General features: G+C 47.3%; 5 protein-coding genes across 5 annotated transcripts; 3 read left to right on the forward strand and 2 right to left on the reverse strand.

The window, feature by feature from the left end:
• Positions 1 to 918: 918 nt before the first annotated feature.
• On the forward strand, positions 919 to 1,519 carry LAJ45_07316 (uncharacterized protein; the record flags this gene model as incomplete). The annotated part of the gene is made up of 3 exons (XM_046116874.1): positions 919 to 1,163; positions 1,216 to 1,352; positions 1,407 to 1,519. The coding sequence occupies 3 exons, from the start codon at positions 919 to 921 to the stop codon at positions 1,517 to 1,519; spliced, it is 495 nt and encodes a 164-aa protein (XP_045969909.1).
• Positions 1,520 to 7,300: 5,781 nt separating this feature from the next.
• On the reverse strand, positions 7,301 to 9,514 carry LAJ45_07317 (uncharacterized protein; the record flags this gene model as incomplete). Its single annotated transcript, XM_046116875.1, has 1 exon — positions 7,301 to 9,514. One exon carries the CDS (start codon positions 9,512 to 9,514, stop codon positions 7,301 to 7,303), a length of 2,214 nt encoding a protein of 737 aa, XP_045969910.1.
• Positions 9,515 to 13,886: 4,372 nt separating this feature from the next.
• LAJ45_07318 (uncharacterized protein) lies at positions 13,887 to 14,141 on the forward strand (the record flags this gene model as incomplete). The annotated part of the gene is made up of 1 exon (XM_046116876.1): positions 13,887 to 14,141. One exon carries the CDS (start codon positions 13,887 to 13,889, stop codon positions 14,139 to 14,141), a length of 255 nt encoding a protein of 84 aa, XP_045969911.1.
• A 1,470-nt stretch (positions 14,142 to 15,611) lies between these two features.
• LAJ45_07319 (uncharacterized protein) lies at positions 15,612 to 17,104 on the reverse strand (the record flags this gene model as incomplete). The annotated part of the gene is made up of 5 exons (XM_046116877.1): positions 15,612 to 15,666; positions 15,723 to 15,808; positions 15,871 to 16,058; positions 16,140 to 16,156; positions 16,354 to 16,373. 5 exons carry the CDS (start codon positions 16,371 to 16,373, stop codon positions 15,612 to 15,614), a joined length of 366 nt encoding a protein of 121 aa, XP_045969912.1.
• Positions 17,105 to 18,590: 1,486 nt separating this feature from the next.
• Positions 18,591 to 19,641, forward strand: LAJ45_07320 (uncharacterized protein; the record flags this gene model as incomplete). Its single annotated transcript, XM_046116878.1, has 7 exons — positions 18,591 to 18,652; positions 18,716 to 18,733; positions 18,798 to 18,956; positions 19,016 to 19,035; positions 19,220 to 19,236; positions 19,290 to 19,365; positions 19,598 to 19,641. The coding sequence occupies 7 exons, from the start codon at positions 18,591 to 18,593 to the stop codon at positions 19,639 to 19,641; spliced, it is 396 nt and encodes a 131-aa protein (XP_045969913.1).
• Between the last annotated feature and the right edge of the window lie 3,891 nt (positions 19,642 to 23,532).

The following is a 23,532-nucleotide window of genomic DNA, read 5'->3' on the forward strand; positions in this document are numbered from 1 at the left end:
GATGGGTGAGTTTATGGATTGGTGTTATTGTTTTACGTTGGAGGGGATGTGGGGTTGCAATTGGCGTTTATGTCATTTTGGTCTAGGTGAGGTTCTTTCTATGGGCTACAGATCTACATGTACACGCCGGAGTTATGTTTTGTTTTCAGGGTCAGGGTTTAAGTAGTTCCTCGATTATCTTATTAGCATCTTCCTTACTCGCCTCCAAATGGTACGCTATGCCCACTATTTCCGCAATTTCATGTTGCAGTTTCCCGTGGTCAATATCGGGGATCAAGACATCAAAGTCTTTCGGATCCACACCATCGATATCATGGATATCAACGTATTCGCCTCGATCTTTAGCCTCTTGCCGACGCTTGCGGGTGAAATAGGCCTGCGGATCGACGTCTGAAGAGAAGCGTCAAGCAATAGTATCGTAACTCAGAGGCCCAGAGTACAAGGCTTGCATGCTATAGACATGCCGTAATACGGTATCGTTAGAACAACAAAAACCAAATCTAAGAATACTCTTAAATGCTTGTCAGCTGAGGAGCCTGAACATATTTATTTGTCACCATGGTTGTTGCTTGCTTGCTCGACGAAACTGTCGAGTACTCTCCGGTAGAGTCGTGATGACTGATGAACAGGATGACTATGCTAAGAGCACAAGAAACATGATGGGACTGCCCAGTTCTCGTGCTAAGCTACACTTGTCCTGTCTTCCGTTGCCAGTTAATTGCTTCGTAACCCTTTTTGCTAGTGTTGACACGTGACCTGCTCCACACCGTCCACCCTATTTCTCGAGAAGCAGCGAGCAGAGCATCCAGCAACAAGCAACACCACGACTCTACCGGAGAGTGCTCGACCTTTATCAACAAGAGGAGTCAGTCACGAAGAGACGCATATTCAACAGCGGATTCAGCGTACTTCCAGGAAATGGAAATGGCTCAACCAAACTTCCAGATTCTTTCCGATGCAGCAGCTGCTTCGGCCCAACAACCCGCATTGATGTCAAACCTCCCTGCTGTGAAACTCGGGGGACAACTGTTACAGATACAGCAAACCCTCCAGCAAGTGCAACAAGCGATGCAGCAGCAAGGCCAGCAACTGCAGCAGCAAGGCCAGCAACTGGTGCAAATACAACAAGCGGTGCAGCAAATCCATCAAGAGACCTCCCGCTCGTAAGTCTACTTAATTTTTGAGGGTCCAGTGAGCGATATTGAAGGGATTCAGGGAACGCAACAATTTTGCAAGGCTGCTCAATTCTTCCGTCAATCGTTCCGACACCCGTCTTGAAGTTTTATATGGCTTGGACAATCAACCCGTTCAAGATTTCCCTGAAACAGGTGCTGATATCGGAGCACTTACTGGTAAGCACCCTACTTATGTCGCTGGAAAATCGTTTAATCTGAACACGGTGATAGGTCCCGAGCTCAGCACCCTCCTCGGCCAGCTGGGTCTGCCTGTTGATGGTAACGTCGCCGATTGTAAACGACGGTTCATCAAGTACATCGGCTTGCTTAATAGTTTGATTTGATAAGCTGCCAGTGTTGTCGATTGCTCGGTGGAGGTTAGGGCCTTCGTGTTTGGCTGGAGGTTTCGTTTTCTCGTTCGGCTCTGGTTCGAGACCAGAACGACTGGTGTTTCTTTACTTTGCATTTTCCCGGGGTTGGCATCAGGGTATGCCGCCTTTAGAATGGTTGGGCGCACCGAACGATAAATGACTTTTTTTACTTGTATACTAGAGCTCTTGACGGAGCCAGCATTAATAATTTCTTTGTAATGCATTGAATTGAATTTATTTTATTGATTCATTTTATTATTTATTGGGGGGACCCCCCGAACGGAGTGAGGAGGGGGCGTAGCCGTCAAGGAGGGACGAACGTGACGAGCCAGGGCGAGGAGAATAGCGGCGCACCGCTATTCTCGCCCCTCACGGGACTCACGTTTTGGAGCGAATCAGGAGTTCTACAGATTTTGTGATGGCAAGGAATTTCTTGGTGACTTTGGTAGTGGATTTGGTGGTGGTTAGCGTGGTGAGAACTGTGTAATACAAGAGGTCTGAGTCGGGCTGGGGTCTTGTTAATAAACTTGGCGTTAGTATGGCTCCCAATTCTTTATTAACGACGCTAGCAACGAAATCCAATTAGGACTGTTCGAGACAAATATTAGATGACAAATATCATATAAAGTGGTTGCTCGAAGCTGGTTGAATACCGTACTGTAGGTACCATGATATTTCAACATGAAGGGAGAAAATAAATAATGAAAAATAAATATTACAAATAAATTACATACATGTAGCAAGAATCAGGGTGGAATTATTACCGCAGTGCTATGGCAGCACTGCGGCATTTCAAAGAATGCCGCATTTCTAGGAGAATGCGGCCGTAAAGCGGCATTTGAAAGACTGCTCTATTCTATAAATGCCGAAGTAATGCTATCTTACACTGCGGATAGGTGATGCGGGTAAACTTTTTGGTACGTAGTCCGAACTGCATGTATTCACAGTCATATGACATAGAATTTGGGCAGTAAAGCAAGTGCCGTAGCAATGCGGCGTAGAGTTTGGGCAGTAAAGTAAGTGCCGTAGGAATACGGCATTTCTAAATACCTACCCTAGCATTCCTACAAATACGGCAGCTGTCCACCGATCATGACTCCAGCCTCATCCCCAATACCGAGCAGTTTACTTGTCTGGACTAGTTAGGATTCTTTAATAAAACAAAAGATTTGTCATTTAGGCACTCACCTTTCAATTCTTGGACTTTCTCACAGTCTCCCACTCTCCACCGAAGAACAATTTCACTCTGCTATTCACATAGTCATACCCCAGGTAGACCCCGTGTGTATCACAAAAGTCGCCACCGAGAAGATTGACATCGGGAAAGTGAGAGTTCGACGGCGACATATAAACATCCTTAGGATGCCCGCCGATAGTGACAGGAGCTGGGTGTCCTTCCCTGATACCGAAAAGTTTGCTCGTCTAGACTAGTTAGCGGGCCGGACTTCCTCCCTTCTACAAGTAGGCGCGTCATACTAGCACTCACCTGAGCTGAAAGATACGTCAACGGGGCACCGCTGTCCAACATGAAAAAAACCCAACGACCCTCGCCTTTATGACCAACAACGAATGGAACTATCGCCCTAAACTTCGATCCATGGATATAACCATCACCCACTTGAACCACCTCTTTAGCCTGAGACTCTGTCGCCTTCGGAAGGTAAGGAATGCCCAGTTCTTCGGCAATTGTCGCTTCCAATGTTTCGTGCTTGATATCCGTGATCAAGAAATCATAATCATTTGGATCTCTGCCGATGTCGTGGATGTCGACGATTCTTAGCCTCTTGCTGGCGCTTGCGGGTGAGATAGTCCTGCGGATCGACGACGTCCAAGGATAAGCGTCGAGCAATCGTATCGTAACTCGGAGGCCCAGTGTAAGGGAGTCGCATGCTATGAATCTGGCGGGATGCGGGTCTGGGAACAACCTTGAACGCTTGCCGGCTGAGGAACCTGAACATTTTTCTTGCCACGATTGTTGCTTGCTTGCTATTGATCACCTTCCTGTCTCCGGCAGAGTTGTGGTGTTGCTTGTTGCTGTGCTGTCTCCGTCTGTCAGGTCGTGAGATTGAAGGACTTCGTCCCTTCCCACTCACAGAAGGGAGGGAACCCACCCTTCTCATACTTACTCAGCTTGCGCTACTCTAATGTGCTTTGTGGCCTGCTTGGCAATGTTCTGGAACATTTTGGCACGTTCCTCACCCTACTGCGCAAAACCTGAGAGCTACGCCCACCGTTCCGCGTTCCAGCAGATTAAGACCGAATCTTACCTTTTGCTTCGTAAAGGTCTTAATCTGCTGGGAAAATCCGAGCTCAGTCCCAGGCTCGGTCCTAGGCTCGCGATCGCTCAGGTGTCCATTAACATACCTAGAAACAACAGCTTTCATTATTAAAGAGGGATTCTGGGGACCCATCTTACCCTATTTCACCATCTCAATTTACAACCAATCTAATAATTTCCAAGACTCGAGCCTAGACAACATGTAGTAGAGCTTTCTAAATCTTGGGTTCGAGCTGGCTTGGGCAGCTCGTGGGGTGTTCGAGCCTGAAGTTCGAGCTCAAAGTTTGGTTCGTGCCCAACACTAAGCCTGTAATGTAGGCCACGAGCCAGCTCAAGCTTTAGAGCTTCTACTCAGCCTTGCTCACCTGTAGCTCACTGCTTTACCATATATAGACAAACTCAGAATATATCTCAATAGTAGGAGCAGAGCCAACAAGCTACAGGAAGGTAGTCACAAAAAAAGCCAAACCCTAGGGGCCATTTTCATCCCCTCCTCGCAGCAGCCAAAAGATGATGAAAAACGGCCCTGGGAGGCAGTCGTGGGAAACCAAGGGGGGAAGGTCTCCATGTAGTTATGGGCGGGCAGACTCAATCAAATAGGTTGAGCCCTCTTACCTACGAGCTCGAGACAGCTTGAGCTTAGCTAGCTAGCTCCAGGGCTCGGACTAACTCGAGCTTTTACCCCACCTTGAACCAGCTCGAGCTTCTGGTTGGGCTTGCGTCCATCACCAAATGACATAAAACTGTAAACGGGAGCCAAAGAGCCAAAGATCCAGACCAGAGAGAGGGACCACAAGGCCGAAGGTAGGGAATCAAATTTCTTTCATCGCCCCCTCGCAGCAGCCAGGAGGAGATGAAAAAAATGATGGGATCAAGAAGGGAGCCAGAGCCAAAGAAAGAGCCAACACGAACCAGAGAGCCAAAGAGCCAACGAAACCCAACAAGAGCCAAAAGAACCCAAAAAAAAGAGCCAAATAAAACCCCCAAAAAAGCCAAACCCCAAAAAGAACCCAAAAAACCCAAAGAAAGCCAAAAGAAACCAATTTTTTCATCATTCCCTCGCAACAGCCAGGAAGACAATGAAAGAGCGAAGATGCCGAAGCACCCCTGAAAAAAAGGGCCACCCAGGGGACCACTTTATTTTCAAGAGCCCATATACCTATTTCAATACCATTTTGAGCACCAACTAATTGGAACCCCCCACCAATTCCCCCCCTGGAAGGGAAAGGAAAGGATGAAGGATCCCAACTAGCAAGGCTAGGCAGGGGATGGGCTCATAAAGAGAAAGAAAGGGAGGAGAGGGGAAAACGGTCCTTATAAAGGAATGGGATTTTTTTTTGGCCGACGCCAAGATGGAGTGTCAAGGATTGAAGGTGGGAGAGGAAGAGGGCTTAAGGTGTGGAGGTAGGCGTACGCGTACGTGTAGGTCTGCTGGCTGCGGTAGGGGGGGAGTAGGAGATACATTTACGCATAACTGTACCAACATGTAAGATGAACTTCCACAGTTTGTCGCGGATGGAAGAGGCAACGACGTGGAGTGATGCCAGTGTTCCTCCAGAGCCCTGCTGGGCATGGATCACTCGATACCTTTCATGATATCCCCTATCAAGCTACCCAACAACAACATCCCCCCCCCCCCTCTCCCTCACACCTCCATCTCTCTAATGACTTCTCAATGCCTCCTATCCCAAGTCTGCCGCTCTCGAATCCCCGACGAAGCACAACACAAAGCTTCCCGCGAGTGTAGACATAACCCCCATCACCAACCACATCTATACCACCGCTAACCACACCCACCAGTCACCAGACAGCGAACCGCTGCAGCTGATAAAGGGATATGTAGCCACAGGAAGATATACGATTGACAGATTGGGTGAAAGTACAGAACATCTATCGAGCACAGTTAGAAACACGTATTCCACCCAACCCCTCAGGCTACCGACACCAAACATCCACCTACAGAGCACAAACATTAAACTCAGTTCGTCACCGCACATATCCCACCACCGCTGTTTGGTTCCCCGCCTCCTCTCACGTGACCGAGTGATAATTCATGACCGCCTCCACTGCTCCTCCCCGCCGCATGTCGACCGATCCGACACCATGGAATCTCAACACCATCTGTCGCACCCCCTATACAAAAAGACCACTATACCTGCAGCTTTTTCAGGAAAAAGGGGACCAACACTGTTCAGGCACCCACAGGTTCGGCGTCTATTTAAGGTTCGTTCCGCGACCGTGGGACGAATTTATACTTCTGCTGATGTCTCGTGCCCAGCCTCGTCAATAAGTAAGGTTCGGACCTTTTATTCGCTGCGATGTCTCGGGCTAACTGTTGGTGATCGAGGTCTTGCTATCTGGGGCCTGAAGATGAGTGGTGATGGTTGCGTATTGGATTAAACCTTATAGGGTCTCAAAACTAACACATATCCTGCACCAATTACAACCACGTAGCCGTTGTAATGTGTCTTAACACGCACCTACTTGTACTCTACTAACCTGTTCAACAATGTGTCGGAATTTGCAGGCAATCAGAAGAAGGCAGGGGTGATATCACTCTTAGACTACATGTATGTAGCGTATTCTGAGAGTCCAGCCCTTACGGGATAGGAAAACATACCCAGGTCCCAAATATACGAGAACGAAGTTTTTGGTGGAGGGGGGCAGTAAATAACTATATCCGTACGAGACTGCAAGATATCCGAGATTATCAAGTTGTGGGGTGACTAAGGAATATGTTCAAGCCATCTTCGCACTCAGTTCTCCACTTTACTTCGCATTTCGCACTTTGCACATAATTCCCAAATCCACTTGTAAATTAAACTACCTATCCCCATCCCGCCCTCCTGCCTTTTTCCCCACCCACCCCTCTCTGCCATATATCCCAAAACCCACTAACCCCCCCCCCCCCCACCCCACTCGATCACAACACCCCGGCTATCCTCCCTATATAAAAGAAAAAGAAAAAGAAAAAGAAAAAGAAAAAAGAAAATGAAGAAAAACCGGCTACAGCCTAACGCGGCCAAGAAAGAAAGAATAATAATAATAATAAAAGAGTGTCAAGAATCGAAGTAAACAGAATGAGTGTAAGTGTATCAGAATAATATCACGAAAGAAAAAGAAAAAAGACAAAAGAATAGACAAAAAAAATGAGAAAAAGCCACAAAGCCCGCTAGCTCGCTGTCAGATAGTCAATACGATGAAGATATGAAAAGAATATAAGAGAAGTGAAAAAAGAAAGAGGCTTATCAACAGCAGAAGTGAAAAGAAAAGAGAAAAAAAAGAAGGGAGGGGGGGGTATCAGCCTATACATGTCCTCCCGTGTAGGTACATAAAGGTAAGCGGCTTCTATCAAACAACTACATAACTATACTTACATACAAGAAAGACACCCCGAAGCTATCCATACCATATCGATATCCCACAAGCAAAAAAAAGAACTAAAGCCACCCCATTTTTCATCCCAAATGCTTCTCCTACTGCCTCAGATTCAACCAGCTCAGATTATCCACATCCTGCCCCGGCTGCGGATCCCCCGCCTTATTCACTGCCAAAGCCCTAACCTGCAACCCCGGACTATCCGGATATAAGCTACTCGCGACCGGGCCCCTCCCCGCCGGCGCGGGCGGATACAACCCCGGACTATCCGGATACACACTACTCGTCACCGTCGCCCTTCCCGGCGGATACAACCCCGGACTATCCGGATAAAGACTACTGACAACCTCTCCCCGCGTATCACACCCCTGCCCGCCGACCGGGCTCCATCCGCCGGGCCCATTGCACTCATTGTCGACCAAACTCTCCGGCACGCCGCTCGAATACTCACTCGCGCCCATCGACGACACCGACTCGCCACTGGCCCTGCGCTGGCCGGAGGCCGAACTGACGCCCACGCCTGGATCCTGTAGCATTAGCCCCTTCGAGCCGGACCGCTGTAGGCTGCTGGATCCACTGGCTTCGTGGTACGACATGACGCCCGAGGACGGAGTGGCCAGGCCGCTGGTAGCCACGCCAACGCCCGGGCTGCGCAGGAACGGGTTCGAGTGGATCTGGCCCTCGCGGACGGGGGCGGCGCCCTTGAGTGTCGGGAAGGAGATTGATAAGTCAGTGTAGGTTGACGAGTGTGCCGAGTGCGCATACGAGCGCTGCGGCATGGCGAGCTCGTTGCCTGAAAAGTACTTACTCCAGCCGGAGCTGCGGGCGGGCATGTTTGGGTCACCTGACGGGAGGGCGGAGGCGTGGTTTGATGAGATGACGCCCTGGCCGCCGATGGCGGTCACGATGGGCCCGTCGCGCGAGAAGGGAGGCTTTTCAATGTCCTTGGAGGCCCAGCTGTCGATTGCGGGGCGGGGGAAGCGCGGTGGGAGAGGGGCGGAGTCGGGGTCTTCTTGCATATAGGAGGTGCCGCGGTCTTGGAAGCTCATGCGGCGGGCGCCGCCGAGTTTGGCGTTTTTCTGCTTGCGGCGGCGTTTTATGAGCACCAGTGCGATGCCGAGGGCGGCGATTACACCGAGGATGACGCCGAGGACGATGAACAGGATTTGCACGGTTGAGAGTCCAGAGGAGTCGGAGCTTGCGGCAATTGCTGCGGCCGAGGACTCGGCGGACGTGCCGGTGGGCAGCGGGGAGGTGCTTGTAGAGGATGTGCTCGGGTTGGCCGAGAACGTCGAGATGGACTTTTCGTTCTCGTCGCTGGTGACGCCAAACAGCTCCGTCGTGTTCTTCCACGAGTTTGTGCGGGCATCAAAGACAGCGAGCGGGTACGAGGAGTCGTCGGCCGGGCTGATCACCACCATATCCCCCTCATACGCCACCGACACACCGTCCATCGTCAGCGTCGGCGCCATCGTATCATTATAGCTCGGCCAATTCGACGCCGTCAGCGCTGACGCAGACGCGGCGGCCGATGACTCCTGCCTCCCCCGCACCCTTGTCGCCGCATCTGCCTCCTTCACCAGCAACTGCGTGACCGCTGTCGGCCCGGTCGTTAGGTCAAACGTATACAGCATCCTGCTCCCATCATCCCCATCCATCAGACTCACGCCCGCCTTCCCCTTCGCCGGCAGGCCCGACGCCAAGCTCATCCCCAACGCCGCCCACCCGCTCCCCGGCGTGAACGTCCGAAGTCCCCTATTATTCTCGTCACCGCCGACAATGAGCGCGGCGCTGTCACCCCATGGCAGAACGAGCGGCGCTAGCAGCGGGTCCGTGGCGGGGATGGACGTGATCTCGTGTGGCGCGGCGGTCGCGATGAGGTATGTGTTTGCTGAGGGTGTCTGTGTGTCTGGCCATGTGGTGCCCGAGAAGACGATGATCTGCTCTGTTGTTTCCAGGAATGTAGCGCCATGATTTGTCAAATTATATGTGACCGCCACAGGGAGCCCTATTGTCTCCCACTTGTTGTCGTTGAAGAGGTAGCGCTGCAGGCCCATGAAGCCGTTTGCGGGGATCGCGGAGGCATTGGAGGTTGTGCCGCCGACGATGTAGAGTGCTTCTTGCGCGGTGTTTTTATGTGCGTGGACGCACTCAGAGCCGACTGTGTTGATGTTTGTGGGGAGTGTCTGCCATTCGGCGCCACTGGTGAGGGAGATGGATTGGAAGGCGGTGGAGGAGTAGGCGTAGAGTGTGCCGTTGAAGAGTGCCGAACAGTGGGTGCCCAGTTGGGTTTCGGGCTTGGGGAGCGACATGGCCGGTCGTTATGAATTGACTGGAACTTTGCCTTGAGGTAAGCAAGCAAGCAGATATCAGAGCGACAGCAGCGCTCAGGGCCACAGATTGGAGGGAGTCCTTTGGCCCCCCTGACTGCGTATATTGTTTTTTTTTTTTTTACTTCTTGATTGTTATTGGCTTGTATATAGATGGTTGGATGGTAGTGACGGCAGGAGTATAAGTAATTATGGTTGTTGTTGTTGTTGTAGTAGCTATCAGCAGCAGTGGTAGTGAGTGCAAGCTAGAATAGAGGTGCCCGCCTCGCAATGGGTGGCATAAAAGAGTTGCACCCTCGCTCACTCGCTCACCCACGCACTTTCTCTCTCTCCTTCTCTCCCTTCTAGATCTGTCTCTGTCTCTGTCTCTGTCTCTGGCACCGCTTAGTTGCAATAGGCCTGGACAGCAGATGTGTAATTGGACGCTATGTTTCACGCTTGCCTCATTGACCTACATATGATCGAAAGAAAAAGAAAATAAAAGTAAGTCTAATGTCGATGTCGAGTAGTAGCCTAGCCGCCTTGGAGAAAAGCCTAATAAACTGAGACACTTACCTAAGTCAACCTAACCAAGATAAACCGGCTACACGCTAGACGTGAAGTAATCAAAACAATCTCACGATCAAGATCAAGATCCTACTGGAGTCAGAAAATAAAAAAAACCGTTCAGTAAAGGCGGGTGAGTAGGAGGAGGGGGGGGGTGTGGGGGGGAGAAAGGAGTTTGTAGTAGGAGAATGGCCAAGCACTAGTAGGACTAATCATTCAATCGATCGATGGAAGAGGAGGAGGGGGGGAACTGCGATCCTACAAACGAGGGACAGGAAAAAGGGAAGAAGGGGTGTATAGCGAAGGGTAAAAACATTATGGACGGGGATGTCTTCGGGGGGCACGGCAGTCGACTCGCAGTGAGCTACAACATACATATACTCGCTCCCGCCTGCGGCGAGGAGCGAGAACTAATGTACTGTACGACAAGAGGACGAGGCAGAAGGAGAAGGAAGGTAGTAAGTAAAGTAAGGAAGTAAGGAAGTAAGGGAGTGGTAGATCTTAATAGGCAGTGCAGTGTTAACTACTAACCAGTATAAAACCGATAAATGACTGAAGAGAGCTGGTGGACTGATTGCGAGATATCGCGGTGGATCAGTAAAGAAAATAAGGCCGAAGGAAAAGAAGGCTGAAATCCTTACAGTTTGTTTCTTGAGTTACGTCCGAAATGAATAAAATAAAGTTAAAAAAGAGTGACAAGTGACACCAGCACGGAGATAGAGGCGAGAACGAGAAGGACAGACAAGTAACAAGATAACAGAACGGAAATATAGAGTGATAATTCTTCCTTCTCGCGGAAAGAATGTCAGAGTGCGCAAACAGGTGTACAGAAACAGAAACAGAAAGAAAGGTTGGAAAAGAAGAGTCAAAGGGTTCACGAGACCCTTCCAGCAGCAGCAGCAGTAACCCAGCAAGCAGCAATTACCAGCATCCAGCCAAAGTAAAAGGAGAGCGAATTGATTTACCATACCCTAGAGTAACTACTCTAAAGTACTTGTCTACCACTCTCTCTCACTGGCCCACCGCTATATCACATCACGGCGCAGAGGGGCATAGTTTCGCTGGTACCTGACGCTTTCCCCCTGTCAACAGGGAAATCTGAGACATGGTAAATCCCAGTCTCCTTCCCCATCGGGCATCAATCCAAGGATGCGGCAGCTACCCTTCCTGGCCAGTACTTACACTTGTATTCAACGGATGGGTTCCGATACAACCATCATCGCTTGTTCCTGCATCTGTGAGCGTCTGGCCAAACACTGCACTCGTTCAAAGGGTCCTTGGAGGAAGCAATATAAACAACAATTCCCCACCGCCAGCGAACCAGAGCGTCTTGTTGACGCCGTATTTAATCGCATCGCCGTCTAGCTTTGCAAGCTTCAGATAACTTCTTCGTTTCTTTTTACCTTTTTTCTCTTTCTCCTTCTCTTTCTCTCTTGTTGCTTCATACATATTGTTCTATTTGCGGCGCAGTTCGGGATCTCGCTTCTGTACCTGCAGCACCGTTCGATCAGTAGCGTGGTTTTCGCCCTTTAGCTCTTTCGCCCTTCCTTCCTCCAGCACTAGCGAACCAACCAAGATATAGCCAGTAGGTGAAAAACAACAAAACGGCAGCTAAATATCCTCCCCGCCTGTTATAAAGATAGAACTGAACCAGTCCTGTCCTGTCTCTCTTTTCTAAACGTTACATCCCCATCGATCCCATGCACATCCTTTCGCAATCCATTCCCGAACCCTTTCTCAGCCCTGTAAAGTATCATAACAACCATCCGCACAACCCTACATGTAGGCATTGCAACCAATTACAACTCCGACCTACATGAGGACCCTTATTCATAACTATTATAACCTCCACCTAACTAGCCCGATCATCTAATAGGGGAAACATGATCGAAATCTTACACTTTCTAGACCTTCATGGACCATTCCCTCCACTCGTCATCTAAACGCCTTAGACGCCCATAACCCTCATTGCACCAACAGCCCGTTCCAATCTACCGTTATAAAGTTTCTTCAGCGGGCACCCTTGAAGCGGCGCTACGATGGTGCGACACGCCCGTCCCCCTCCCCCTTCTTGCCCAGCAGCTGGACTCGCATCGGATAGCCACGCGTACTGGTGGACCGTTAGTTAGTGTCTGTCTGATATATATCCCCCCTCCTCTCCTTCGACTTCTACCTTCACTTCGGCCTCATGAGCCGAGAGGTGTCAGTGCGCGCCGTTTTGTTTTGTTTTTGTTTGGGGGGAGACAGACCCAGAGGGTCGGGCAGGACGAGGGGTGGAAACCGATTCGTGGGACGTAACTACGGAGAGGTGGAAGCTGTTTTATAACTTGTATGGATGGACCACTTGGTAGGTAGGTGGGTTTTTAACACGTAACTAATTATTCGAGAACTGGTAGTTTACTCGAAGCTATGTTGTTGCAGATAAACCTCTACTCTCCTTTACTTGCGAGCAGGTATGCTGCGAAGCTGGATCCTAGTCGGCTCTCGCCAAAACCTTCTAGTTTTAAAGATCACAGATGATCACTCGTGAAACTAACTGCCTCGGCAGGCCCAAGCGCTGCCAACAAACACATGAGCAATGGCCGGCGTGTAGTCAAACAATCTTTTCCTCAGCATTTAAATTAGAGTGGCAATCATACCTGATGCTTGGGGTAAGTACCTGGCTGGGACCGTCTTTTCCAGTTGATTTTCGGCCAGATATAGGCACATCTCAATTTATATCCCCACCTTGACTTAGTTTTCGTAGTCATTGTGTGTGTAAAGTTTAAATCTGATCCCACAAGTTGATTTTCATTTACTAGAAATAGTCTGCTCATGGAGTGGCCTGGTGTATGAAAATCTATAGATCAAAATTAGATTGGAGTTTTGACATCAAGTGTTGAGTTTACGTTTGCACACCCAGCGGTACGTCGGATTCTGCCTTAAAACCGGGAATGCTATGGCGGCCCTGCTCCCGGCCCCTCCGCGGCCATCAGCCTGGGTTTGAATACCCTATCAGGTAGATTGGAATTTGATTCGAAGGGGGGATTGTCGGGACACGCCTGCAATATTTTCTACCAGACCCTACCTTCACAACTTTTAACTATATGGACAATAACCTATATATGATTTAATTTTATTATGTGTTTATATATCCTCTCCTCGCTCCGTGCTGGAGGCTTAGGATACACTTTGTTAAGTGTGCAAGATTCCCCCGCATCCTCGAGCTCTGAGGGGCTAAACAGGCAGTTAAATTGCCACAGTTTTCGTGTATAGGTTACCATGGGGTGTTTCCATCGATCTACTGTTCCTGTAACTCTCTAATGAAATTTGACTTTTCAACGCTTTCAAATCAAAGGGCACTATAAGAAAACAAAAGAGACTTACCCTCATAAAGCTCTCCTCCTCTAGCATTGTACTTCAGAGCCATGCATCTTAAACTCTCCGGCAGGCCATATTTCCCTACGAATTCAGGACCAATTCTTCGCGCCCAATAGACGCTCTGAAAGAGTTTCCCGCAATAGAAGTAGGGAATAGGTCTATGAGTAGCCCATAATAAAATCGACTGGCGTTGGCCCTAAATGACTATCTCCCATTTGCCTAAACAGCAAACGGATACTTCTAAGGATCCGGACCCATCGACTCCTATATCCTTTCAACCCTTGCAAAATGCTTTCTTGAAAAATCCACAACGGAATACATACCTTGGCACATACCTCCATCTTGAATGCCGCGCCAATTCTTATATAATGTGCAACCCCCCCCCCCCCCCGGGTCAGAAGCAATATCACATCAAAAGGAAGACTATATCTGTACAACACAAGTAACAATGACAGCACTGCGCGCCCAGCTGATTATGCTCAAAGCACAAAGGGAGCACCTACAAGCTAGCTACGACGAGGTTGCATCTGAACTTAAAAACCTCACTCCTTCTGCTGAGGACTCCCCCCACAAGGATGCAGCATGGGCTAGGCTACTTTCAGAACAGGTAAAGTTAGTGTCGGAGATGTTGAATATTCATGCTGAAATTAAGTGTGTGGAGTTTGAACTGAGAACGGGGCCAGAGCATGATGAGGATTGGTGATGTAGAAGTGCTAAGAACCCAAAAGGGTTTGTGGATGGAAAGCATGGCTTTTAGAGGTTGATAAACCAAGCTTTAGAATACTATGAGTAATAAGTAGAGAAATAGGTTAATAGTGGACAGGTAAACGAATTGCAGGCATGAAGCAGAGCATCTCTCGTCTAAAAAACAATATTCGAAAATATTCGAACAGACACGTGAGTACACTTTGTTATCGAATGATTGACGAATATATCCATGGAGTCAGCACCTTTCTATGGCTGCGAATAATAAATGAATTATCAATCACTCCAACCACTTAATTAATAGCTTGGTGTAAATCACGCACCAAGGAAAAAGCAGGAGAGAAAGGGAATGTAAAACACAAGATAAAATGACAGAGGATGGGAAGAAACCGCCGATGTCAGTTCTCTGCTTTCTCTAAGACGCTGAAAATGATAAAAATAAACAGCGTAGTTTATGGTCAAAATCATAGAACTACCTGACAAGCCCTTTATTAAACGACCTACCGGTATACTAACCCCTAGACGTATCAAAGGAAAATTGCCCATGAATACTGCGATCAAATTGCCGTTCTTAAGCCTAGGGATCTCTTAGGTATTATATTAGTCTCGTTCCCAGACTGTTTTGTCTGCCTGAATCAAGGCAAACACAGGCTGGGCACGAGACTAGTATTATATGTAACTTATTTTGAAACGATCATCTATTGTTTCTTCATGTAATCACACACTATCACTCGTACCGCATCACTAAAGATATCTCGATATACATGTACTAATGAAATTTGGGTCTTTTCAACCTTATGTGGTCCCCAACTACATGTACTATAGTACCATAGTCGTCTCTGGGTCAACGACGAAACCGGTCCGATGGCAAATAGGCCAATCGAAAACAACAAAAGCCAACAGAAGCGCGCCGACCCCTTTGCTTTGACTGAGGACCATCGGCCCAAAGAGTAGTCTTCGTTATCGAGCCAGGTTCGCCGTTGACCCGGAAACGACTGTACATTGAAAATTAAATACCGTACAATGCGGGCTAGTCAAAAGTTTACCGTTTCCGACAGTAGATATATTTCAAAACACCCTCAGCCTATAAATCAACATCAGTGGTTTAGTTTCGGAACTTATAATCCCAGATATTCTCGACTCCTATTATTGGCTCCAAAATAAAACAGATGGTTGAACACATACACATACACACACACATCCAAATCCGGTAAACAGTTGTTTACAGGGGCATCCAGCCCCCGCAAAACGCGAAAACCAGTAACTTACATGTAGTTATCATCTGGCGAGAGAGCTCGTTTGGGAAGAGCTACCGTCGCGGACAACACTCATAGTACATGGCACCAAATATCGGTAATCAAATAGATATTATTTTTTATCTCTTTATCTTCCATTCATGATCAACACAAGAAAAGAAATATGGCGCCGCATTTTCATTGTGCGAGGTGCCGAAGAGGAAATATAGCGTTTAGCCCATAGAAATCCTATTACAAGTCCCATCCTCATCAACATGAACATTCAGTCTAGCACCTGTCAGCAATAACCCTTCCTAAGGAATACACAAGAAACATCACCCTACCTCTCAGGCCTGTAATCCAGCGTCATCATGCTATCCTTCCCAAGTACCCTATGCCCACTTGGCAGATCATTCTTTGAGAATGTAGACTTCACTTAATCTCAGCTCATCACGTACACTACATAGTCGGGAGCTAGAGGCGTAAACTTACGGCTTCAGAGACGGCCCCATCAACGACCTTCTTGCCCAAGAGCTTCGCCTCCCAGTGTTCCTTCATGCTGCCCCTGTTTTGAGCGGCCTGCTCGTCCCTGAGGTTGTTAAATTCACGTTGTTGTTTGTCCGACATTTTGAAGTTGTTTGGTTGAGCTTGGTAGTTTGGTTGAGTTTGGGACGTTTGGGCTTGAGCTATGGTTAGTGGGGTTAAGTAGCTAAGCAAGAACTGTTGACGCGTACGTCATGGTGAGCCGCATTAATACATACCGGTTTGTAGGCGTGAACTAAAACATTGAATATCAATCATCTGATGGCCATACTTGGAATACACACAGTATGAGAGGAATAAACCAATCGCTAGAATCAAAAAGTTTCTCATTATTAATACTGGTAGCTATCGATCGAGTGCACAGCTAGCTAGCTAGTGTTGATGTCTGCGGTTTGACCAGTACGCAGGGTAACTTCGTGTCCAGGTACTTACATACAACCCTGGTGGTACATGGTAAATACTATCACGTGTTATATATCTGTACCTTCACTGACTGTGTCTGAAGCTGTCGGTTGAGAGCATTACTATAACTCTAATCGTGCATCTATTGAGAGTATGAAATATAAAAACTAGAAAAAAAACTAGAAAAGAAACCGATATTTACGCACCCACTATCACTCGGTTTGGCGACTCATGCATGTAGGGTTATCGGCCTATATTTGAAGCGTTATATACATGCAACCAGAACTAGTACTCCTTGTGGAAGATCGATAGCTTCTGTTTTTTACAAAAATCACCGTTGATTCATCAGTCTTCAGAGCATTCATGACATACTGACATACTAGCAGGCAGTCAGATCGACCCCATGCGTCCGTTCCCTCGAGCTCGGGTCTTTAGTTATCCACAAAGCGCTGTCTAATGGATTGAATGGTCAGTAATTATCTTCTGGAACATGCAACAGGTATTTGTGTCAAATATATACACATGCGCCCACCCGTACTCTTCATTTATTCATCTGTGTATTCGCATCCTCTCAAGCTCACTCACCCCCCTCGTTCACCACCTCCGTGTTCATTAATATATGCGTACGCCTCGATATATCTATATAGCTAACAATAAATATATACCGTTAGTCAGATATCCCTTACTTTCTGTGTGTTCCCGGATCAAGGCCCAGCTTCGAAGTCTTGCTGCCCTCGAGACCAACATTATCGCAGAGGGCTGGGTGGAAATAATGAATCATTTCGGGACATCAACCCGACCTAGGCCTAGATAAAGACCTAGTCTTACACTCTTAAGAGACCATTCTAGTACGTTTATAAACCCCCACACTCCCCCACTCCCCCCCCCGCAACTACCGAATGAACCGGAGAGGCTTATCGAGATCAGGGCTTACTCAGGCTACTGCAGTCTCTCATCTCATCTCAAATGAGCTGATACAACGCCAACTATCATATCATCCCGATCCCAGCTCATCTGAATAGGCTTGCCTTATCAATCGGACGTACGAACCCAGATCCCATGATCCGGGTGTATATACATAACCCCGCAGATGGGGTTGGCTTTAGTGCTCGGGTAATCTCAAGCCCTTATTGGCTCGGCGTATAGAGCACGCGCAGTTTAGGATACCGCCATATATGCATATATCAACTAGTCGACAACTTAAAATCCTCCATTCTACACTTATTTAACCAAGGTACATGTAGTTTCTAGCTACTCGATAAATCCACACACTCCCGGGAGACAGAAATAGAAGCTATAATGTTAAGCATGCGGTATCACTCGTGATTTCTCATACAAATAGACAAATAGGCAGATATGCGGCCACAAGCGTCCTCAAAACTGACACGTTCATAATAGACGATAAGTCACATAATAAACTAGGTTTCTCCTATCATATACTCTGGTCTAAGGATAAACGAAGGGTCGATCAACGACGAAGTATGAAACACCCACGATATTTAAGCCAAGCCTTTATTCTTATTTAATAATGATATCAATGGTAGGAGTTCACAATTTACTAGGTCGCCAGGTCAATGTGAGACAGCACGCTTTCCTCGTATCCCATCAGACAGCAGACCAGTCCAGTTGATCACCCCGTCAGCAGATATCGAGCCCTTTGAAAATGCACTTTCACATGGTACAGCAGCAAATCTACCATCTATAGTCGTTAATTCTATACAGTTAACGGGGGGAATATGAGGCCAACCAGTAAGATCGCCCGTGTCAGATAAGAATGTCTGCTTTTGTCCCATATGATATCAATTTGGCGATCTTTTGAGGGGGGGTATAGTACATTGGTCAAGGCTGACGAACAGGTGAGCATACCAGGAAGTATAGTAGAAAGGAGTTTTAAATTATCCTGGCCCTCTATAGAAAAAAATAAACCGGTTATATAAATTGGATTTCAGCCAGGCCTTAAATATAAATCCTGGGGTGGTGGGGATTTATCCATCTAGACTGATGCCGTTGCTATCCATCTCTTAAAGTTCCGCATTTCGGTATGATCCATCCAACTAGTGGATTGGCCACTGAATACCGATAGCGGTTCCGACCGATATCGGCTTAGTTTTCAATTCGCCGGATGGTACTTCTACACCCCTTGCTGCTGGCGAATCGCTACTAATATATATATAGCGACCGGCGGAGGGCACACACTAGCCATTCCTCCAGGCTGTGCTGGAACATGAATCTGATTCATGACCTGATCTTCCACGGCTGGGCTAGCCATGCGGATTGGCAACTATGGTATCAGTCAAGCGGCGAGCACATACTCTGTTTTGCACCCTGGGTACATGTAACAACATTATGTCTCTACGTCTCTGTATAGTACTGAATTCTTCTGTTTGAGCAGAACGTGTTACATTGAAAGGCAATGATACGTCCGTGCAGTAGATTTTCGAAAAGGTGTGTCTCGGTTATTGATTATGGTCTAGGTTTAAATCGCCTGAATTGCGTGTGCGCTCGGTCGGGATCCGGTTAGGTAAATCCGATTTTCCCGCCTGCTGGAACAGTGGGTTGCAGATGATTAAGGGGCACGGATATCTCGCACTCGGTAGTTTGGATGGAATCAGCAACAGAAACATTCACCCTGGGTATTCTTCCAACAGTGTAACAGTCCTTTCGGGAACACGTACTTATTCCGCTATCTTAGGCACGTCTTTCAAGTGAGAAGTTGAGGCTGGCGGGAATGAAACATGTGATTTCAGAAGTGCGACATTATTGACTTATATACACAACTCTTATTTAGTAGATGACGTGCTACTTTTTGCCTTGACTTTATTCTGATGCTCTTTTCGCCGATTGGAATTTGATGTTGACTGGCATTCAAGAATTCGTTTACTTCTGTGCCACACAGATTCATGTTTCCTGCAGGTCTGTATTCTTCCTGCAGCCTTGTTTACATAGCTAATGTTGTGTTCTTGAAGATGTTCCTCGGGCACTGTGATAGCAATTGGTGGAAGGTTGCCAGGGTATATCTAATGCGGGTCCCTTACTGTTTCCGTGAGTCCTCGACCCGAGTGATAAGCTGTGATGTTTTTATAGGTTTCACAAGCTGCGTGACATGATACGCCATGCATTTGGTAGAGGCGTTACCCGTGGGTCGTGAGGGCTGGTTAGCTAAATACCTCAAACAATGGTATTAAACGTACACACCGCGTATACATGTAACCGGCGATTCAAAGCAGTCAGCTTTTAAATGAGCTATGAGACTAATCTCCATATGGCCTTCCAGATCTTGCTTGCATGATTGTACATATGCAATGGGCAAAGTTATAATATATAGCTAACTCATCAATATCAATGATTACATCCACACCGATAATCGTGCTTCCGCTCCTCGGGATAGGGGGACCTCGGTCAAAAACTTAGCCTATCGGGCCACCCAAAGATTTTACGCCCAATTCAATGCCGGGGATTTCGACTATAAGATATAATGCCTAGGCATCTGCCGGAGAAAGGGGATCAAAATTGCCGTCTCAGTGCTAAACTTACTCTACACACCACCTCTACACCCCAGCTATATAGTCGGTCAAAAGAATTACCAACAGAAGTACAAAGAAATTCCAGGCCTTATGGCATAGCCGATGGTAAGGAGAGTTTTGAGTAGACCTCACGAATGAAAATTTAAAGACTTCAAGGGATAACTATCGGTAGACATTTCATTTATTTGATGTCAAACGCTTTCGAACTCCTATGAAAAAAAACTTGCAACTCTCGGTATTTTTTTTTCGATTTATCTACCGACGTCTTCTGCCGTTCAGAATTCGGCCCGGATTTTTGCATCGCATGCTTGATTTACTCATTCTACAGGTAGGAAGATACATCCGGCGGTACAGAAGCGATGCTGTCGATGGCGATGATTTACAATTTGCCACCGCGGAAGGTCTCGGCTTTCAGAATTCGATGTAACTTCCCCTTTTCATAACTACTACATAGTATTATATTCATAACAAATCGATCTTCGATCGTGCGCGGCACTTGAGACTTCATTGGACCATATCCTCGTGGCTTTACAAATGGCATGGTTCGGGATCTACTTCCATTAGGTGATCAAAAACGTGGTGGAGATTTGGGTTTGAAGATCTGTTTATCAGTCTAGTTATCATCTGTTGCTATACTCACCAAACCAAGTAAGGGGCCGTCACGAACCCTCACTCGGTACCAAGATCCTGCATGCAACTAACTACATGTACACACTAGCCACGAACGTGATCGAGCAGTTAGGATAGACCAAGCCAAAATATTAGATTATAGTGTATTTATGCCGATAAAAGAGGGAAATTAGAAACATGTCCACCAACGTCTTGTGAACGCAACGATTCTGAAAATGACGAAACCACTACCTTTTCAGCAGTGGTACTTGTGTAGAAATCAACCAGCGATCAAAAACTTACATTGGACTCACAGAAGATCTACACACAGAGTGTGTAGATGTAGTAGAAAATCCCCACCGTTCCATCTTCCACATTCCCGGCTTGAGCACATGCCAGATCCCGTTTCATGGGGTGCATAAAGTAGGTAGACATTTCACGTTCGACGACTCTTTCAATCAAGTTTACCGCGCTCAATTTCCCAAGCCCCTGGATATCAATTCATAGCCACATACCATTGGCCGCGCGCTGTGACCTTCATGTGTCTTTTAGGTCACGATATATGATCGCCAAATAAACAATCTTTTTGGTGGATCATTACCTTATATCTGCACGGTATATCTGTACTATGCATATCTGGTGGTAGCACGGACAGCACCGATTTGACGTGTTACGAGTACCAAATGTCTTGACTGCATATGTTTTACTTTACTCATGCGGGCCAGTTTCAATTCAAACTACCCAGACATATGTACATATCATTACCCTACATAGAAAACAACAGTTCATCTGAGAAAGGAGGAGGACGACGACGCTGCCCTGTCCGAGAAGAAGGGCCGAATGTGGCTTGCCCTGCCTTTGCTGATCTTCAACTAGAGCAGAAGCCAGCACACACACCCTGTTGAAGCAAAATTAAATGCAAAGGCAGTTTATTTCTACTCCATGCCGGTTTCGAAACCCACTACATAAGCGAAAGCATCAGCAAACTCTGCAGGAAACATATTCAATAATAATTGGGCCAAGGGAAACACAAAACGTAAGAAAAAAAAAGTAAAAAGGATGAGCAGATCAGTGCGCCTCCTCATCTCCACGCGGCTTTAACTATATGTAAGTACTCTATCTCGTCAGTTTTTTAGATCTTGTTGCTGTTTCCCCCACCTCGAGGTCCTAACACCGTCGAAGTTCAGCAACGTTTCGGAATTACTTGGAGCTTTGATCATTAAAACGGTTTTTTCGACAGCTGATGGTTGACGATCATCCACCGCCATTCCCTTTCCCCCCCTCTTATCCCTACATCCCCTACATCAACTTATTTCCCTCATACTTCGTGGGAATTTGTAAGACAAACCGGTAACTCCGACTTCACCTACCAACGCTAAGCCCCAACACCATTTCGAGTACCGCAAAAACTCACGAACTTTGCTAGCGGATCTGACTAAAAACTAACTTGTAGAGGAAATATCTGAAGCTGATCTCTGCCTTTCAGCCAATCACCAATGAAGAATTCCCTACACGGAGATAATCAAGTTGGCGAGTTTCTGCGGTATTAGTGGCATCATGATAGTAGGGTTAGGTGGGAAAGTCCATGGAAAATTTCATGCACCAGCCACATCATCCACTACCCCTCAAATTAAACTACATACACGCCCCCCTCTTATTAACTCGGTAAGCAATTGTGGCTTGCAGAAACATAGCACGAAGTGGCAAATCAAATATTCCTCACGGATTTTCCCGGCCGACCGGCCGGCCGTTTCCTAGCCTACCTAATCCGAATTCTGCACGATTGATGCATACCAAGCAGCTACTGGATATGGACAGGAGTAGCCAAGGAGTTTAGAGGTCGTGTGTATGTTTGATATCGTGGACGTTATCATTTGATTTCATTATCTGCACGTGTGTGCCAAGTCGAGACCCACAATTGGTATCTTTCTCAGCGGGACCGAGGCCTAAGGGCGGGAACTGGGTTGAAGGGCTTATCTTGGCCTGCATGAGTACTATATTTAATTATTAAAGCTTCTCTTCAGCTGATCTCTATCAGTTTCCTGGATACGTACATACATGTACAGCTTGCGGTAAGACTATTGTAGAAATATGGGAGGAGTCCTATTGGCTTACCCAGCCATAGGTAAAAGGACAAATTGCGGTAGGCCCAGACTGTGTAGATCATTTTCGAATTGGCCTTGATTTTTGAAGATCTTTCTGCATAGAGTAATGAACTGCGGAATATGCATAATAATAATGCATCTGGAGAGGTGGAAATGATCATATTTCACATTAATGTGTCATCCTGATGGTAAAGCAATGCCGCACTACGGATGCAAGCGAATTTTCAATCACTGGTGCCGTGACCAGGCCCTGCTTTGTGGTGAAGTCTTGGTTAGCCTCTTGCACTTATATCCACCACCTCCAGGAAAAGTTTAGTTAGAAACGCCGAGATCTAGCAGACATGAACGACTATTGCGATGCTTGGCAAACAGGGCAGGAAGGGTGATTTCTAAACAACATAACCTGTTTGTTTAGAAACTCACGATATCACCTGATTGACACACCACCCACCATAAGCTTAAGCTTCTTTACACAGAGAACGCTGATAGATGATAGGACACATAACCCGGGGAAGTAGCAGTCAAACGACGGAACGGACGTTTACCACGGACCAGATCCACGGTTCAGTGAAGAGAACTGGCCCCTGCGTTGTCTCATCCCCCCAAAGATCGGAATCCGCTGCTCAGATCGCAGGACCATCTCCCAGGGGAGCCCCGATCAAAAATCTTTCTCCACACTTTCTTTCGATCCTCGTTTTTAGGCCTGCAAGCAGGCAAGAACTCTAGAACACGTCCCTCCCTCTGCCATCTGGACCTCCAGTCACAATTCTCGTCTCCGGGCTTCCCGATTCCCGGACCGGGGTAACCCTTTGCGATGAAAATGGATTCCCGGGTTCAAATCCTTTCCCCGGAGTGGGAGAAGCAAAGAAAGGTGCAAACCACCTATGGAGTTGGCACAGTTGGAGAGATCGAGATCAAATCGCACCAAAAGGGAAGAAAAGACATGAGAACAGAGCCCCTTCGGTTCATAC

Source organism: Morchella importuna, assembly GCF_003444635.1.
Source record: "Morchella importuna strain M04M26 chromosome Unknown Morimp01GS023, whole genome shotgun sequence".
NCBI classification, from domain to species: Eukaryota; Fungi; Ascomycota; class Pezizomycetes; order Pezizales; family Morchellaceae; genus Morchella; species Morchella importuna.